Consider the following 17,875-nt stretch of genomic DNA (forward strand, 5'->3'; position numbering starts at 1 on the left):
AGTAGTCGAGATAGTTTGGTCAATTCCATAATGACCTGTATCCCTTTTCTTTTGATAAGCGCATTAAGAGTCACACTGGCAGAGAAAAAGATACGCCAAATAATCAATTGATGACTCCATAGCCGCCCAGAATTCCGCTGTCCAAAATAACTTTGGTTATTTTTCTTTTCTATGACCCGTTCAAGAGCGAAGAAAAAAAAGATCATGAATCCAAAACACCACTCTCTTTCAGTCCCTTCCAAAGCTCTGGCTCCAGGAATTTACTGACCGTCACATCTTCCGCCAATCCCTTGCGACGTCTTGTCTTCAGAACAAAGTCTCGAGCGGTAGCCATAGCTCCCGCCATCTCCAGTGGCTTCAGTTGAACATCACGGTCGAGCGGATCACCAGGCACCACGCTCCACTTCTCGAATGCCAGATTGACCATGGCTTGGCCTTGAGTATGAATGCGAAGATCCGTCTCAAAACCAAAGGAGTCAATCACAGGGATCAGACCCCGTACGGAGTAAAGAGGAGTTCCGGCAATAGGACCGTCGGACAAAACGTGACCACGTCGGCGTGATAGGACTGTGTACACTGAAGCCACCGCGTCTGCTGGACCGGTCATTGTGCACGAGTAAATTGGCTCCATTAGTCGTGGGGAAGCCATTAAGAAAGATGAGTAGACTGCTCGACGAGCAGTGGGAATGATTTGACCACCACCACGGTAGATGGCTTGGTCGGCCAGAGAAACGTCTGTAAGCTTAAATTTGGTGTTACGGATAGCTGGAACAGATTAGTATATGAGCTCAATAGACAAATAAGAGTATGTAGAGGTGACTTACGTTCTTCACAAAGGGGACCTTCTCGGGTACCCCAGCTGAAACCCTGGGTGATGGAGTCACGGACGGTTCCCAGGAGCTTCTTATCCACTTGCGAAGGGAGTGTATCATCTTGGAGAATATTAGGACCCATCTCCTCAGGACCAAAAGCCCAAATGCTGCGAGCTGCCAGCTTATCCCAGTCATAGTTGTCCTCGAAATAACGAGCCACCTTGCGAATGGGATCCTTGATATTGACCCTGCCGCTTTCAATATCCTCAGCAATGCCCTCGTCCAAGGGCTCTGCAATCATGGTGATCTTGTTCTTCTTGTTAGGAGTAATCGAGTAACACATCATCGCAGATGTTTCCACGACTGTCTCACAGAAACGGGTAACTGGGTCGGAGACCTTAATCTCCATTTCTGAGTACAGTCGGCGAAGATCATGAAGAACACAGTCCATATATAACTCTCCTGTACCTAAGACAACGTGTTCACCAGACTCTTCCACCTTGGTAGAAATCAAGGGGTAGCTCTTGTTGATCTTGCGCAGACCATCCAGCATCTTGGGCAACTCTGACGGGTTGACTGGCTCCACTGCAACCTTGAATACTGACTCGGTCATATGACGGATGGGGCGGAAAATGTGGACTTCTTCATCATCTTCCAACTTAAGAGGAACGAGGGTTGCTGTTTTCACAATAGAGTTATCAACACCACCGAGAAGAACCCAGTTACCGGCGGGGACGCCGTCTGTTGAGATGCTATAGGCGGTTTCTGCAATCGCGGTCTCCGAAATGGTCGCGATGACCATATCTTCTTCATCTTCAGGGGCGTAGCCCTCACCAAGAACACGAACTTGTTGACCAGGTCGGGCAATACCACTCAAGATCCTTCCAAAAGAAGAAAATCCTGTGGCATCGGTGGTGCTGAAGAGCTTGGTGACATGAACAACCAGAGGTCCATCTTGATCACAGGCTGCTACTGAGGACGCAATCTTCGAGTCCAATGGACCTGTGTAGTATCGCTCCAACATTCTTTGGGCTCCATCGACCGGAGAAGGAACATGTTGCACAGCCATGTCAACAAAGCCAGAAGGAGGACCAAAGAATTGCTCGCAAACCAGGTTCAGCAGCTCCTTCGCATCGGTCTTCAATTGTGATGGCTTCAGGTTGACACCCACACTAGCGAGAGTTTGCTTGAGATCTTCGGGGCTTTCACTGATGGTGTGAGAGTAAAGCTTGTAAATTGGCTCCAAAACGAACTTGACAAAAGAGCGCATGGCCTTCTCTTCAATACCCTTGCGAGTAAACTTCCGACTAGTGGGGTTATAGAAAATGTCTCCCCAGAGTCGAGCAGCAAACTCGGTGGAGTCAAGTCGTGGGTATGTGTCGGCATACATGCGGGCGAATGACTGGAGAGTAAAGCACCAGTTCATTGAGCTAGATGCAAAAGCAACATTGCCCTTTTCGGGGCTCAAACGTCGCTTCTCACCTTGACCAGGAAGAACATTCTCAATAACTGTATTAACCTCCTCGACCACATGTTTCAACTTGAAGTAGGCATCGGTGGGTGGCAGCTTGAGCTCCAGAATGAGACGATCCATTTTATTGACGACCAAAGTCAACGGGAGGTCCTCCAGAACAGCATGCTTGATGATTTGCTCAGCATTGGCCTGAACACCCTCCACAACATCGACAACCAGGACAACACCATCTGCCAGGCGGATAGAAGCAGCAACTTCATCCACAAAGTTCACGTGTCCGGGGGTATCGATAATGTTGAGAAGATGGGACTTGCCCTTAGTACCGGGAAGAACCAAGCTCATTGGTGCCGCCTTAATTGAGAGTCCTCGCTCTCGTTCCAGGAAATGAATATCGGTGTATCGCAGCTGCTCCTCCTTGCGCTTGCCTATCCGCTTCTCCAACCTCTCTGTCAAGTCATGGGTCTGCTTAACCAACATATCCATGAATGCAGTCTTTCCATGATGTAAATGACCGACAATAGCGATGTTTCGAATCTGCTCGGGGAAATTGAGCAAATCAGACATAAACTCTCGAGAAAAATAGACGGGTGGGAGCTCTGTCTCCGCAAGCGCAAATTTCTTCTGTTGAACAGGAGCGATAATGGGCTCGGACAAAGGCTGCGCATCTTCTTCCTGAACCAAAGTCTCGACATCGGCACCGTACACCTGTTGAGCGCTGGGGTAGTATTGCTTGTCTTCGTGGAGGATGACGGCGTTGGAGGGTCCTTCTGCGGCAAAATATTCATCAGCACTTGCGACAGGAAAGGGACAGCTTTTGCGGCCACTTGAGCGCGCGAAACATACCATCAATTTCCATTAATTGTTGATCATTGACAACCTCTTCCTCCTCCTCATCATAATCGGAAGCTTCATCGAACTTGAAAGCCTGGGGAACCTGTTCATTTTGTTCCTCATCGGACTCGGCCTCGCCGATGTAGTTACCGAACCTGCTCTTGAGTTAGCCCAGGCAATTGGAACAAATAAAAAAAAAACCGCAATAAACATAACAGATATGATAAGAGTAACATACTCGTCATAAAGGTCATCCATGATGGCCAAAGAATTAACCCGGGATGACGCGCAAAAAGTAGATCCACGACCCGAATTGGTGCTGGCGTGATGCCGGAGAAAGATGAACGTTCTTCAACTTTGACTTGGTCCGTGCGGGTCTCAAGTACTCGCGCCTACACCGTACAGCTCCTCACTCCCCACTATTCAGAAAGCCCCCCTCCAGTCCTTTAAGATCTTCTTACTCTCCCCCTTTCTCTTCTTCTTCTTCTTCTTTCTTTTAATATTCTTCATTCAAATAATTGTCTTCCAAAATGGCTTCCCTTCCTCCCGTTTACATTGTTTCTACTGCCCGTACTCCGGTGGGCTCATTCCTCGGGTATGTGCTTTCTACACTTTTATGTCAACTCAATTCACGCTCAGTGTTTCTAATCTGATTACTTTTGAACAGATCTCTTTCCAGCCTCACTGCTCCTCAGCTTGGTGCCCACGCTATTAAGGGTATGATTCAATGACAATCTACACATGGTCCACTGCGGGGACTTTTTTTTTTATTTACTTCGGGGGATACTAACAAGGACTATAGCTGCCGTTGAGCGTGCTGAGGGTCTCAATGCCTCTGATGTCCAGGAAGTCTTCTACGGCAACGTTCTGTCCGCTGGGTATGTCCCTCCTCCAGTCTCATATTCATTGCTTCTAGTTGTACTAACTCGATTCAAGTGTTGGTCAGAACCCCGCCAGACAGTGTGCCATTGGTGCTGGTCTCCCCGATTCCACTGTCTGCACTACCGTTAACAAGGTCTGCGCTTCCGGCCTGAAGGCTGTCATCCTCGGAGCCCAGACCATCATGACCGGTAACGCTGATATCGTCGTCGCTGGTGGTACCGAGTCCATGTCCAACACCCCCCACTACCTCCCCAACCTCCGTACTGGTGCCAAGTACGGCCACCAGAGCCTTGTCGATGGTATCATGAAGGATGGTCTCCAGGATGCCTACGGAAAGCAGGAGCTCATGGGTCTCCAGGCTGAGGAGTGTGCTCAGGACCACGAGTTCAACCGTCAAGACCAGGATGAGTATGCTATCCGCACCTACCAGAAGGCCCAGGCTGCCCAGAAGGCCGGCCTCTTCGATTATGAGATTGCTCCCATTGAGATCCCTGGCTTCCGTGGCAAGCCCGGTGTTACTGTTTCCCAAGATGATGAGCCTAAGAACGTAAGTTTTTCACTGGTGGATATTTTGAGATGTCCAATTTGCTAATTCGTTATTCGAAAAATAGCTCAACCCTGACAAGCTCCGCGCCATGAAGCCTGCTTTCATCCCCGGCGTTGGTACCGTTACTGCTCCCAACTCCTCCCCTCTGAACGATGGTGCCGCCGCTGTTGTTCTGGTCTCCGAGGCTAAGGTTAAGGAGCTCGGCCTCAAGCCCATTGCCAAGATCTGCGGTTGGGGTGATGCTGAGCAGACCCCTAGCAAGTTCACCACTGCCCCCGCTCTGGCGATCCCTAAGGCTCTTAAGCATGCTGGCGTGACTCAGGAGTCTATTGATGCCTTCGAGATTAACGAGGCTTTCAGTGTTGTTGCCCTTGCCAACATGAAGCTGCTTGGCCTCTCCGAGGACAAGGTCAACATCCACGGTGGTGCCGTCGCCATTGGTCACCCCTTGGGTGCCAGTGGTGCCCGTATCCTGGCTACCTTGATTGGTGTTCTGAAGGCTCAGAATGGCAAGCTTGGATGTGTTGGTATCTGCAACGGTGGTGGCGGTGCCAGTGCCCTGGTTATCGAGTCTCTCCTTTAAGCGCTATAATTTAATGATGATATGACTATCAACAAAGCAAAGACCAACAGGATTGAAGATAGATGTTGGCATTAACAAATTGATTATATATTTCGGATCAAATGAATTCAAATTGAACCACATACTACTAAATGTAATCCCGCACTATTAGTTATACACTGGCATACTAGTGAACGTGAAGTAATAATGCTTTTAGTACGACTCGGAGTCCTCCGAGTCATGCACATGTGCGGCGCGAAGCGCGGCACTACCACCTGTGAAACAGAGAGCATTTGAAACCTTGGAATTCCCCGAAGGTTGCCAGCCCTGGAGTGGGAAAGGTAAGTAAGTCCCTAGCACTCAAGTGGTTGGCCAGGTCAGCTGATGTGTTCACATCCTCTCCACATGCAGCACTGAGATGTCAGACAGGGATGTTCACATACATACCACTTCCAAAGTTAAGTACAGGGCTCAGTCCGAGTCAGTAGCAAGGTCACGGTCTAAGTACAGGTGACTGATGGCCTAACATTTGAAAGCTCTTTGTATGTAAGTACCTATGTACGGGGTTACCTACTAGCCCTGGAGGTAGCCCTGGAGGTTACCTACATGATTAGTACCTGGAGCCTGAGCCTGGAGGGGAAGGCTAGTAGCTGCTATATAGTAGTTGGACATAGTAGGCAACTGGCAACCCTAGGGATATCTAAACTCAGAGATATCCTAAAGTAAGAGATAGCTAAATTAAGAGCCTGAGGTATGTATATGCTCATGTTTAGATGGAATAAACAAAAGAAAAATCTAGTCTATTGGTAAATCTATGGCCTCTGGGTATTCTGCTGGACGGCGAGGAAACTCGAAAACCCACTGGAACCCAAGCAGGAGAACAGGTCAATACTAGTACATAGTGACAACATTTGAAACTGCCAGTCGCCGGCTTTCAGTTCAATCATTCATTTTTTCGTCCTACTTTCAAGGTTCGAGGTCAAATGCGTTCTATACATATACTCATCACACGATGAGCCAAAACAACTAGGAATAGCGAAGCGTAAATTGTCTTAGGTCTAGAGAAGTAACAAAAGAAACCGTAAAAAGAGGTGGAAGACCACACTCTTAGGCAAAGGCACCAACGAATGCCATTAGCAGAGCGCCACAGGCAACCGATATGCATGCCTCCACCCGGCGTTTACCCTTGAGAGTCCCGTAGCTTTCCTCACTCAGGAAGTCTTCCGCAAGGAGCTCTACCAAACCAGCGAAGAGTAAGAGACCACTGCTGATAGCGTTGGTAATGCCAACCATAAGCAGACCTGTGGTACTTGCAGGGTCATACATATTGTGTAGGACCAGGCCAATGGCCTGACCAAGTGGAGTGGTTGTTCCATAAGCCAGGCACATCAGCCAAGGCTTCGCAGAAGACGGTTCGAAAAGATCAGGAATGAGAGAGGCAATGCGCGAACCAAGTGCAAAACCCTCAAAGGTCTGATGGAAACTGATAGCGATGAGAAGCACAATAAAAGAGGTCCCAGTTGCGACACTGAGGGCCATGCCAATAAAGATACTGTGGAATAGGATACCCGCTTCCAGAAGCAGGCATTGTAAGAGTTGACGCTGTGGGTTTTGCAGAGGTAATTCCGACTGCTGCCGAAGATGACCATTGCTATGCGAGCGTGAATGGTGGTGATGTGACTGCGCGCCTGACCGAGGTACAGGAGAGGGCATATCATCACCATAAACATCAAGCTCATCAAGGCTAGTGTCGTCCTCATCTTCCTCCTTATCTAGCCGAGAACCAGCCGGCCGTTCCGAGTCATGCGAAGAGCCAGAAGCGGGTTCGTCGGAACCCCTCCGACCAGTCTGACGAACACCTTCTAGACGAATACCACCATGTGCGCCTTGTGCTTCTTCCAAACGGGAGTAGTTCGTGGCATCATGTCCAAACTCGCCCAAGGATTCACGTCCCATATCACCGAGTAAGTTGTCGTAGTCACTGCTGTGTACATGTCCTGCTCCTTTCATGGCGAAAAACATTTCCACCAAAACTACGGCAAAAACTGCCAACATGGCGACAAATCCAGCCATGGCGCGGTATGTATGACTCCAGAAGCGAGGGAGACAAGGATCCGTCAAGGAAACAAATGCCGTCGGGAGCAAGTGGACAAACGCTGTCGCAATCAAAACACCTGTACCGAAATGCCTTGATACGAAGAGAAAACGACGCGGAATTGGAAGGCCAGGAAAGCGACGAGCAAGGACGGGGAATGAGCATGCTGGTATCGAATAAAATCGTTAGTCGTTCTGCTTCTTTTGGCACACAGGGGGAGAGAAGACAACGCATACCAAGTGTACTTAAGCCCAAGATAAGGAATAGTGCCATAACATGCAGGGGCGTGTTGTATGTGCCCCGTTCCTCGGAACCGCACGAGGGCGCATCTCCTGCCGCATCTCTGCGAACAAGTTCAGCTCTCAGGAGAGACTCGGGTACTTCTGAGATGATAGATAGTGCACGTTTGAAGTCTGAAGGTGATAAGCAAAGATTAGCTATATGTTATCCGAATAATAAATAATGACCAACCAACCTAGAGACTCATCCCCAGTATTCTGCCATGTACGGGCATTGTTCATGTTTGAGGAATTTAGATGCGGCCGAATTCCGGCCACATCTCCTGACAGAGAGGAAGTAGAATCAATTCCCCACAGCACGGCACTCAAGATATGAGTGAACCTGATACAATTGGGCTCTTCAAGTTTGTTGACTCTACCCTCTCTCGCCGTCCATAAGATCCCGGAATCGGGGAAACATGGCAAGTTCGAAGTTGTAACCGCCACGCGGTACAATCTTATCTCGGCACCTTAGTAACTCCGCACTCCCGGGACTTCAATCTACTCCGCATTGATCTACACATTCCGATGGATTTATACATGGATTTATACACTTGTAAGACCAAATTGTATTGCAAGCAAATAGAAAAAATATGGTTCAAGTTCTATCTACTATGGAGCTTAGTCCAGCCACTGGTTCTTTTGGGACGTGGATCAGATGTTTGATCACTGGTCTTCCCGTTGGTTCCAGATAACCCAGTACCTGATGAGGATTTGGCCTCTTGAGATGGAGCAGGATTATTGGCTTGCAAGGCTTCATCGTCCCACTCCTGCTCTTCAAGTAATTCCCATTCTGCACTGGCCATCTCACCAAGAAGATTGGATTTCAGCTTATCTGTGATCTTGGTTGGAGTGGGCAACTTCCATGTCCGCATGAATTCGGACCCTTCAGAAGCGCCTAGAAAGGAATGAACAGTACCATGTGAGTAGTGTCCAATCATAGGGAAAGACTTTGTGCGATGGATTGTGGTTTGGGGAGTATCCTTTGCGGGTTTTATCTTCGCTTGGGTGTCTCGACCAGCGAAGGCCCGCATCAAAGTAGATGGTTGAGCTGGTGAAGCACCCAGTAGCTGCCACATGCTGTTTCCAATATCGCAGACTTCTTCCCATGATTCCGATGTCACATTTAACCCTTGAGTCCGACACAACCAAGCGACGTCCCATGCAAGGAGAGTCGCTCCTTCAAGGAAAAGACCATATGTTGCCGGGTCTTCTTTGGCTAGCCGTGGAAGGGTTTTATCAATAAAGAGTGGCCGCGGACGAGGCTGTGAATGTGCTGATCGTGGTGCTGCCGGGGTAGAACTTAAACCGGCACCAGTGGGTTGACCAGTATTATATGATGCGGCGGGCATGTAAATGGTCGGATTAGGATTGGTCTGATTAGGTAGTGCGATTTCCGCGGGCAATCTCAGTGAAAGGTAATGTGAAACGAGAACAAGGAGACGGGCAATATTGGAAAGAGATGTGGAAATGTGAGCTGGTGTGGAGCCTGAAATGTTATTAGTATATCAGACAATATGGATATAGAAAGGTTGTAGTGAACTTACCATTCATATCTCGCAAATCCAAGATCTGCAACCCACCTAGGACATAAGTCGGACGAGTATCGCCCCTCCTCGCTGTCTTCGGACGCAAGCCATAAAGGTGGGCAGCTTCACGACAGAGATAGATCCGGGATTCTGCAGTTTTGATATGTAAATTATGCCAGAGATGCTCAGTCCGCTTCGCTGTATTCTGTATCCCTGTCAAGATTGTACCCTCCCGCTCTCCAAGTTGATACTGGGCCGACTCCGCATCAGAACGCCTACGAGCAAGTCGTTCCTTGCGTTTTGCTATATCGATTTTCTTTGCCTCGATCTCATCCTTCAATTTTGTAAGATGCTGCGACACCGCCTCGACTCGGATAGTTGCGCAAGCCTCTTTGTTGGATATGGTCTGAAGCTCCCAGAACCGAGAGCTATCACCAGCACCCTGCGAAGGTGTTTCCTCAACCTGGGAATGTTGAGTATGGGGACCATTTGAAGCAACAGCTAGCTCGATCTGACGGCCCAAGGATTCTTTTTCAAGGAGGATCTGTGTATGTTCGAGGCGAAGCTGATAAAGCCGATTGCGGGCGCATGTTGAGCAAAGGAATGGCGAGCGGGAGTGAGTAGAATGGCATATGTGACAGCTCATCGCAGAAGGTTGACGAGGATAAGTTGAAGAACCATGAGTCGCATTTCCATGATGTTTTGAAGCTACCAGCGCTATATTCAAAATCGACCAAAGATGGGATGGTTGAAGGAGATAGAGAGATGGGGGTTTTGTATTGACGATCGTCAGGTGACGCAGCCGGTCCCAGTTGTGCGGGTAAATGCTCACCTGCAATTATTTAGATCACCGAGACAGCCTGCCCAGGTGATAAAGCTTTAAACTTGAATTACCTCCAAACAACTGCCATCACAATTGAAACTTGTTTCACTCTCATTGTTGCCTGAACAAATCTACTGGGAAACGATTGATCATCATGGGGTCCACCGATGATCCCCATGAGAGTGCCTTACGATCACCATCTCCAAAGGAGCTTGAACAGACGCGCAGCCCACAGCCTCTTGAGCCTCTTGAGCCAGTCCTGGACACAGAAGAGCTTCTTCTGGCACATTTAACTCAGAGACTGGAGCAATATGATTGGGATCAGCTGCAAGAGAAGTACACAGACGCTATGGACGAGCACAGCCGTGTTGAGGAAGACCTCCGAGCGCAAACAACCAATGTACTGGAGGTGAGATTCAATTTATATACCTACTGCTACTACTACCTCCAATTACTTGAATCTAATCATCTCAAAGGCTTTTACTGCGTGGTCCCAGACAGCTGTGCTACAAGATGAGCAACGAGCTCTGAAACGGTAAGGGTCCACTCCACAATGCTTGGAGAATCCCCACTAAATTCTTGAAGATTCAAGACACAGACGCAGCATGTTCAAAACTCCGAGGTTAATTTGGAGAACAAGAAAAAGCATTGTGAGCTGAGAACTCTCTGCCCTATTTACCAATAGCTAACCATTGTTCTTCTCTACAAGACATGGAGGTGGTGAAAGCATTCCAGAATGCAGTTGCTCTACTGAATGGGCAAATGAAAGGTTGATCCTTGTTACGACTGATATCACAATCACCCAGAGTGCTTGACCATGGCAATTTCAACTAACGCATGCTGGATCATGCTATTACGCCTACTAATAAGAAAGCGAGAGTATCTTGCGTCGCGAATTTCATGTATTTCATTAGATTATGTCTCTTTTACACCACATATAGTATGTGCATCCGCGAGATGATAACGACGCATGACCAAAAAAGTCCTTTCCAAGAAGAAACAAAAAATATCATAACAATCATAAAGTCAACAAATTCAAGTTGTTCGCTCTGACAAGACTAAAATTCAAGCACGGTCTGGTCTGCCCGTAATATCTTGCCAAGTTGCGTTGAAACGTCTTCCTGTATTGGCAAGTAGACCCTCTTCTTCAGCTTCTTCGGCATCCTCATCGAGTTGTCTCTCGTCCAACTTTGGTGACCGAAAGAGTGATGTGATGAAGATAATCAGATAGACTCCTATAGATAAATATATTAGTCAACTAGTAGAGCCAAACGGAGCCAGTATTCATTTTTAGAAACAGGGTTCTTACCGAGAAAGACAAATTGGGACCAGAAAAATACGACTCCAAAGAATGGGAAGTTGAAGGTAACACGGTTCAAAAACGTGCTGGCAACACTAGGAGTGCATACTCTCTGCGCGGCAGGATTCTCTGCTAACTCGGAGCATGGCTTGATGAGATCCTTGTTATCGGAGCAATCTGGCTGCCCAAATGGTAATGTAGGCTCACGGTCGCAGAAGGTCTGGGGGCCAAATGTGGCATACTGAGGAGCGACCACCATGGAGATGGAATAATTCAATGCCAGAGTCGTTAACATCAGCATGACGGTTGCCAAAAGGAGAGCCTGAGGTGAAGTATGACCCTTCCTGATCTGAAAGATACGAATCCAAAGGAAGCGGATTCCGACCGCTGCAATGCCCACGATGGAACTGCAGAACAAAAGCAAAACAAGCACAGTAAAGATCGCATAATCAACTGGGAAGACCTTGGCAGATTGTACGAGCGCCCAGTTCACAGGGTTGAAAATGTTGATATGTCCGAGGATATATCCACACTGGTGCTTGCAGATTGAGTTTTTCGCTTTGTCAATGGTAGTCAACAGCATAGACACCCATGTGATAAACGCAACCAACAGAAGAAGCAGACCACCTAGTAGTTTGAAGGGGCGGAAGACTGCTTCAATCTTGAACCATACTCGCATCAACCAGCTTCGACCTTCCCCTTGAGCTTCTTCAGCGAGGCGTTGTCTTCGAATCAGCGTTCTCTCCTCCCGTCCCAGCGTGTCAAGTTCCCTGCGATCCTTGGATGAGAGAAGCTCTGGATTGCCCCCACAACGGCCCTCAAGCTGCCTTTGTCGTTCCTGATTTGCCTCCAATTGCTGAGCTGTGGATGCCCGCAAAGTAGGGCTGGAAATTGAGGGTGCAGTTTTGATCAAGCTGATGGGGAACAAAGCAAGTCCCACTGATGTGTAAAGGACATATAAGAAGATCCCGAGGGTTATCAATAAACCCAAAGCAAATGTCAATGCCCGCTCGCCATCTGCATTTCATATTTAGTTTCATCGAAACCTGGAAATCAAGGGGGGGATTAAACTAAGACGTGGCTCAACTCACGGTTCTCAGTTAGTAATCGTTTGAAATAATCCAAATCCAAGCCTTTCTTGTCCTTGGAGATGGGGACAAAGAACCCAACCAGGAATAAAATGACTACAATTGCAACGAAGGATAAAGTATACTTGAGGGCACCCCAGAGTCGCTGCCCTACTGTTTGCTCTCCAGTTTCAGAGGCAACCTCGTCATACTCCTCATACCAAAAGTAGGTAAAAGGGATGACCAGAAGACAGAGCAAGGCATCAAGGGAGTACAGAAGATAATAAATGATTGTGAGAGAAAATGTAATATTATCGACTTTTTCCTGAGTGGCCCAGTCTTTCCGTTGACCCAGCCGAGATGAGGTAGTTGATGAGACAAGTGCAACATCGACTGGCAGCAAGAGTACAGTTGCCAAAAGACTCGTAATAGCGATTATGCAGGTGATGGTCACAGACGGAGAGCGATCCCGAGGTGTTTGATAGATGTAGATAAACACCGAGGCCACCGCCAGTAGGATTGCTATCACGACTGCATACACAATCCAGATCAAGGAAGTCTGAAGGAGTGCCATAATGAGGACTCGAGCTTGAAATAGCTTCAAGTTTCTCACATGGGACAAAACCGAAGATGATATTTGTTCTCAAAACAAAATATGACCGTGACTCAATTCAAATGAGGAATTTTTTTAAAAAAAAGATTCACGTCAGAGAGTTAATGGAAGAAAGTAGGAAGTTGGTTTCACATTCACTGTTGTACCTTGTCGTCATACGCTAACCCCTTTTTGGTAATTACCACGTGACATGCTTTGTTTCTCGATATTCACCCTCGATGGGGAACTGTTTAACTACGACCATCAACCACTGATCTAGCTTGAATTTTATCTGAAAATTCTTGCTACTCAAGTGAATTATTTTTAGCTCGGCTCCATGTACGGCCTTTTATACATCCATTAATTCCTCATGAGAATATTTCAACTTCTTTAAAATTCGTGCTCCGTTCGCGCAATGCAGTGCTATACAGAGCTGTTACCCCCAATGGGGGTTACCCATGCCGTTGCGCTTCCTTTCTTATCATCCACAGCTAACAATCTGGTTGTGGTGCGTTCATCCTTGCTGCAAGTGTTTTCTCTGATCAAACCAACTCCCGAGAACACCGAGACCAATTCGACCCACTCTGGTCTATCGGAGCCAAAATTGATTTTAGAGAAAGAGTACTCTCTGCCAGGCACTGTGACAGATTTGAGTCGAGTCAAGATCCTGAACTCCAAGAGTGGTGGCGAGGCAATTCTGCTGGCCGTTCGAAATGCCAAACTCAGTCTTATCGAGTGGGATCCCGAACGTCACAACATCTCCACTGTCTCGATCCATTACTATGAGCGAGATGATTTGGCCCGCAGTCCTTGGGTCCCAGACCTCGATTCCTGTGGCAGTATTCTCAGTGTGGACCCTAGCAGTCGATGTGCTGTTTTCAACTTTGGAGTTCGCAATCTCGCCATTTTACCTTTCCATCAAGCAGGTGATGATCTTGCGATGGACGACTATGACCCAGACCTAGATGGTGAACGCCCTCAAGCGCAGGCACTTGAGGGACCAACTGGAGCGGATAAGAACAAAGATGGCTCTTCATATTCCACGCCGTATTCTGCTTCTTTTGTTCTGCCATTGACGGCCCTGGATCCTTCGTTATTGCACCCTGTCAGCCTGGCGTTTCTCTATGAATACCGAGAGCCGACATTTGGTATCTTGTATTCTCAAGTTGCAACATCTACCGCTCTCGCCCATGAGAGAAAAGACATTATGTTTTACACAGTCTTCACCCTCGACATAGAGCAGCGAGCATCGACAACGCTTCTTTCCGTCTCTCGACTTCCCAGTGACTTGTTCAAGGTTGTGGCATTGCCCCCTCCCGTTGGAGGTGCTCTGCTTCTTGGTTCCAATGAGATTGTGCATGTTGACCAGGCCGGTAAAACAAATGCGGTTGGTGTGAACGAATTTTCGCGTCTTGTCTCGTCATTCTCCATGAGTGATCAATCCGACTTGGGTTTCCGCCTGGAAGGTTGTGTAGTGGAGCGACTGGGTAAAAACAGCGGCGACTTGGTTCTTGCCCTTGCTTCCGGAGAACTGGCACTCATCAAATTCAAATTAGATGGCCGATCTGTATCGGGCATGTCTGTTCACTCACTACCAGCCCAGGCAGGTGGAAATCTTCTTGGATCAGCGGCTTCCTGCTCCACCTGCTTCAACGATGGCAATCTTTTCCTTGGCAGCGAAGATGCGGACTCGTTGCTTCTGGGGTGGTCTCATTCGGCTCCGAACAAAAAGACACGATCAGAGCAGAAGCAGATTACTGATAATCTCGGTGATTTATCAGATGAGGACCAAATGGATGATGATGCCTACGAGGATGATCTGTACTCCTCTGTACCGGAGCGAACTCAAGTTGACGTACGCAGAGGCTCAGAGCATTCGACGCCTGAATATTATCATTTGCAGTTGAATGATCGACTTCCTAGCGTTGGTCCCCTGAGAGATGTTACTGTGGGCGACGCCAACTCAGCTTCAGACCCGGTCTCAGACGTTCAAGGTGTTTCTGGCCAGTTAGAGTTGGTCGCATCTCAAGGCAGTGGCAAGGCCGGTGGGCTCGCTATCATCACCAGAGAAATTGACCCGGTGACCGTGAAATCCATGAAAATCGACGACGCTGATGGAGTGTGGTCAGTTTCGATGGTCACGGGCAAGAAGGGCTCTGTCAATAAGGACGATCAGACTGAAGATAGTTCACGTCAATATGTGGTTATCTCACGACTTGTTGAAGCTGATAAGGAGGTTTCAGAGGTCTTGGCCGTGGAGGGGCAAGATCTGAAGCCCGTCAAGGCCCCCGATTTCAACCCCAATGATGATGTTACGATTGACATTGGGCTGTTGGCAGAGGACACCCGTATTGTCCAGGTCCTGCGAAATGAAATCAGAATTTACGACAGAGACTTAGAACTCGCACAGATCTATCTGATTTGGGATGAAGATAGCGATGATGAAGAGTCCCATGCCGTGAGCGCCAGCTTTGCTGATCCGTACCTCGCCATTCTACGCGATGACGCCTCTCTCCTGCTTCTTCAAATCGATGACAGCGGTGATCTTGATGAAGTACCCCTCCCAGAGGGACTTTCCACGCTGCAATGGTGTTCCGCGTCTCTCTTCCATGACAAACACCGCTCATTCAGCCCCCTTTATTCAAACTCCAATGAGACGCAGAAACAAAATCTCCTTTTCCTGTTGAGTCCGGATTGCAAACTCTCAATATTCAGCATTCCAGACATGAATCTTTTGTCAGTCATTGACGGTGTTGACTGCCTGCAGCCTCTGTTATCAACAGAGCCACCTCGCCGATCAAATTCCCGAGAGTCTATCAAAGAGACCATTGTGGCCAACCTTGGTGATTCCTCAACTACTGAGCCATACCTGATCGTTCGCACCGGCAATGACGATCTGGTTGTTTACCGACCAGTCTTCATTCAATCAGAGGATGGCAATGAGCAATCTAACCTTCGATTTTACCGAGAGTGTCACCATACCCTTTCCAAGATTAAATCTCCCTCATCATCTATCCAGGACGAGACGACCTTCCAGCGTCCCAGGCCATTGCGCGCCCTCTCAAACATTTCAGGTCTCAGCACTGTGTTCATGCCAGGTGACCCAGGAAGCTTCCTTGTGAGAACCTCAAAGAGCTCTCCACATGTTGTCCGTCTACGTGGTGGATACACTCGATGGCTCAGTACCTTTGATTCGCCAGCCACCAGTTGTGAGAATGGTTTTGTCTATGTGGACTCCGAGGTATTTTATGTCGCACGTCCCAAAGTTTGCTATTACTAACAAAATGCGTCTAGCACATCATTCGAACCTGTCGATTGCCTCAAAACACCAATCTCGACTATTCTTGGATAATCCGAAAAGTTCAGTTGGATGAGCAGGTCGACTTCTTAACCTATGCTACGGCATCCAAGACTTACGTGCTTGGTACCAGCTCCAACGAGGGCTTCAGGTTACCCGACAACGATGAGCTCCACCCCGAATGGCGCGGTGAAGGTTCGTCAATCCTATTCCAATCATTCTCACCCTATAACTAACATGATATCCAGAAATGGAATTTCTCCCCGAAGTACCCCAGAGTTACATTAAGGTCGTTAGCCCAAAGACCTGGGAAGTGATTGACAGGTAAGCCCATTCTGACATCAAAAATATCTTTAAAGAGAGTGTTTTATGAGACTAACCATGTTGATAGTTACCCCCTGGAGCTCGCAGAGCATGTGACAGCGGTCAAGAACATCAAACTCGAGGTATCCGAAAACACGCACGAGCGTAAAGATCTGATTGTCGTCGGAACAGCGACGACCAAAGGAGAGGATATTCCAGCTCGAGGATGCATCTATGTCTTCGACGTGATCGACGTAGTTCCCGAACCAGGAAAGCCAGAAACGGGACGGAAACTCAAGCTCATCGGCAAGGAGGTTGTCAAAGGAGCAGTGACTGCGCTCTCTGGCATCGGTGGACAAGGCTTTGTTCTTGTGGCTCAAGGACAGAAATGCATGGTTCGAGGACTGAAGGAAGATGGGAGCCTTCTTCCTGTGGCGTTCATGGACATGCAGACTTATGTCAACGTCGCGAAGGAACTGAAGGGCACAGGAATGTGTCTCATGGGCGATGCAATGAAGGGTCTTTGGTTTGCCGGATACTCGGTAAGGCGATCACTTCAAGTTCCCTCACGTTACGCATATACTAATCGGCTTTATAGGAGGAACCATACAAAATGTCACTCTTCGGCAAGGATCCCGAGTACCTCGAGGTAGTCGCAGCAGACTTCCTTCCAGATGGAAACAAGCTCTACATGCTTCTCGCTGATGGAGACTGCAATCTCCATGTACTGCAGTACGATCCTGAGGGTGAGTGCAAACAAAGAAAACCAAGTAACCAAGGACCATAAATACTAATGTCGACAGATCCCAAATCCTCCAACGGAGACCGACTACTTAATCGAAGCAAGTTCTACACAGGCAACTTCGCGTCAACAGTGACACTACTCCCTCGCACAGCCGTGTCATCAGAGCAGATGGAACCAACAGAAGATGATATGGACATTGATCAAACAATCGCCACACATAATGTCCTAATTACTTCACAGAATGGATCCCTGGCACTAGTGACCACTGTTGCCGAAGAATCCTACCGACGATTATCCGCTCTACAGTCCCAACTGATCAACACGATTGAACATCCTGGTGGGTTAAACCCGCGTGCTTTCCGTGCAGTGGAGAGTGATGGTGCTTCTGGTCGAGGAATGGTTGATGGGACGGTACTTCGACAGTGGTTAAGCCTGGGCAAGCAACGCCAGGCGGATATTGCGGGCCGGGTCGGGGCGACGGAGTGGGAAATCCGAGCGGATCTAGAAGCCATCAGTGGAGACGGGCTGGGCTATCTATAGGCCTGAAAAAGAGAGACATCTGGATCTGAGAAGTTGACGGAAACGTAATGAACTATTATTATTATTTACATGAGGTTCCACCAATTCCGAAGTAGGAAGTAGTAAAAGTACACTCAACTCCAGAGTTTCTTGTGAGTCATTCAGTTCAACTTGAAGTTATTCTCAAGTTCGCATACACCTAAGATTTTTACTAGATA

At 48.1% G+C, this 17,875-nt stretch overlaps 7 protein-coding genes across 7 annotated transcripts; 3 read left to right on the forward strand and 4 right to left on the reverse strand.

Annotated features, from left to right (window-relative positions):
- Positions 1–202: 202 nt before the first annotated feature.
- N7483_003076 (U5 snRNP component Snu114, putative) lies at positions 203–3,375 on the reverse strand (the record flags this gene model as incomplete). The annotated part of the gene is made up of 4 exons (XM_057086513.1): positions 203–765; positions 825–3,053; positions 3,130–3,272; positions 3,356–3,375. The coding sequence occupies 4 exons, from the start codon at positions 3,373–3,375 to the stop codon at positions 203–205; spliced, it is 2,955 nt and encodes a 984-aa protein (XP_056946342.1).
- A 272-nt stretch (positions 3,376–3,647) lies between these two features.
- Positions 3,648–5,129, forward strand: erg10B (acetyl-CoA C-acetyltransferase; the record flags this gene model as incomplete). The annotated part of the gene is made up of 5 exons (XM_057086514.1): positions 3,648–3,712; positions 3,785–3,834; positions 3,920–3,995; positions 4,054–4,546; positions 4,611–5,129. 5 exons carry the CDS (start codon positions 3,648–3,650, stop codon positions 5,127–5,129), a joined length of 1,203 nt encoding a protein of 400 aa, XP_056946343.1.
- Positions 5,130–6,215: 1,086 nt separating this feature from the next.
- Positions 6,216–7,724, reverse strand: N7483_003078 (putative ZIP family zinc transporter; the record flags this gene model as incomplete). Its single annotated transcript, XM_057086515.1, has 3 exons — positions 6,216–7,369; positions 7,440–7,640; positions 7,679–7,724. 3 exons carry the CDS (start codon positions 7,722–7,724, stop codon positions 6,216–6,218), a joined length of 1,401 nt encoding a protein of 466 aa, XP_056946344.1.
- A 362-nt stretch (positions 7,725–8,086) lies between these two features.
- On the reverse strand, positions 8,087–9,656 carry N7483_003079 (Atg14 domain-containing protein; the record flags this gene model as incomplete). Its single annotated transcript, XM_057086516.1, has 2 exons — positions 8,087–8,970; positions 9,029–9,656. 2 exons carry the CDS (start codon positions 9,654–9,656, stop codon positions 8,087–8,089), a joined length of 1,512 nt encoding a protein of 503 aa, XP_056946345.1.
- A 331-nt stretch (positions 9,657–9,987) lies between these two features.
- Positions 9,988–10,607, forward strand: N7483_003080 (uncharacterized protein; the record flags this gene model as incomplete). The annotated part of the gene is made up of 4 exons (XM_057086517.1): positions 9,988–10,242; positions 10,310–10,368; positions 10,419–10,483; positions 10,543–10,607. The coding sequence occupies 4 exons, from the start codon at positions 9,988–9,990 to the stop codon at positions 10,605–10,607; spliced, it is 444 nt and encodes a 147-aa protein (XP_056946346.1).
- Positions 10,608–10,898: 291 nt separating this feature from the next.
- N7483_003081 (uncharacterized protein) lies at positions 10,899–12,774 on the reverse strand (the record flags this gene model as incomplete). The annotated part of the gene is made up of 3 exons (XM_057086518.1): positions 10,899–11,068; positions 11,143–12,150; positions 12,225–12,774. The coding sequence occupies 3 exons, from the start codon at positions 12,772–12,774 to the stop codon at positions 10,899–10,901; spliced, it is 1,728 nt and encodes a 575-aa protein (XP_056946347.1).
- A 433-nt stretch (positions 12,775–13,207) lies between these two features.
- N7483_003082 (cleavage/polyadenylation factor CFT1) lies at positions 13,208–17,678 on the forward strand (the record flags this gene model as incomplete). The annotated part of the gene is made up of 6 exons (XM_057086519.1): positions 13,208–16,033; positions 16,087–16,285; positions 16,339–16,414; positions 16,482–16,935; positions 16,992–17,139; positions 17,197–17,678. The coding sequence occupies 6 exons, from the start codon at positions 13,208–13,210 to the stop codon at positions 17,676–17,678; spliced, it is 4,185 nt and encodes a 1,394-aa protein (XP_056946348.1).
- Between the last annotated feature and the right edge of the window lie 197 nt (positions 17,679–17,875).

The sequence above is a fragment of the Penicillium malachiteum genome, assembly GCF_028827825.1.
Source record: "Penicillium malachiteum strain IBT 17515 chromosome Unknown utg000002l:1.0-8849297.0:1.0-8852440.0, whole genome shotgun sequence".
Taxonomy (NCBI): Eukaryota; Fungi; Ascomycota; class Eurotiomycetes; order Eurotiales; family Aspergillaceae; genus Penicillium; species Penicillium malachiteum.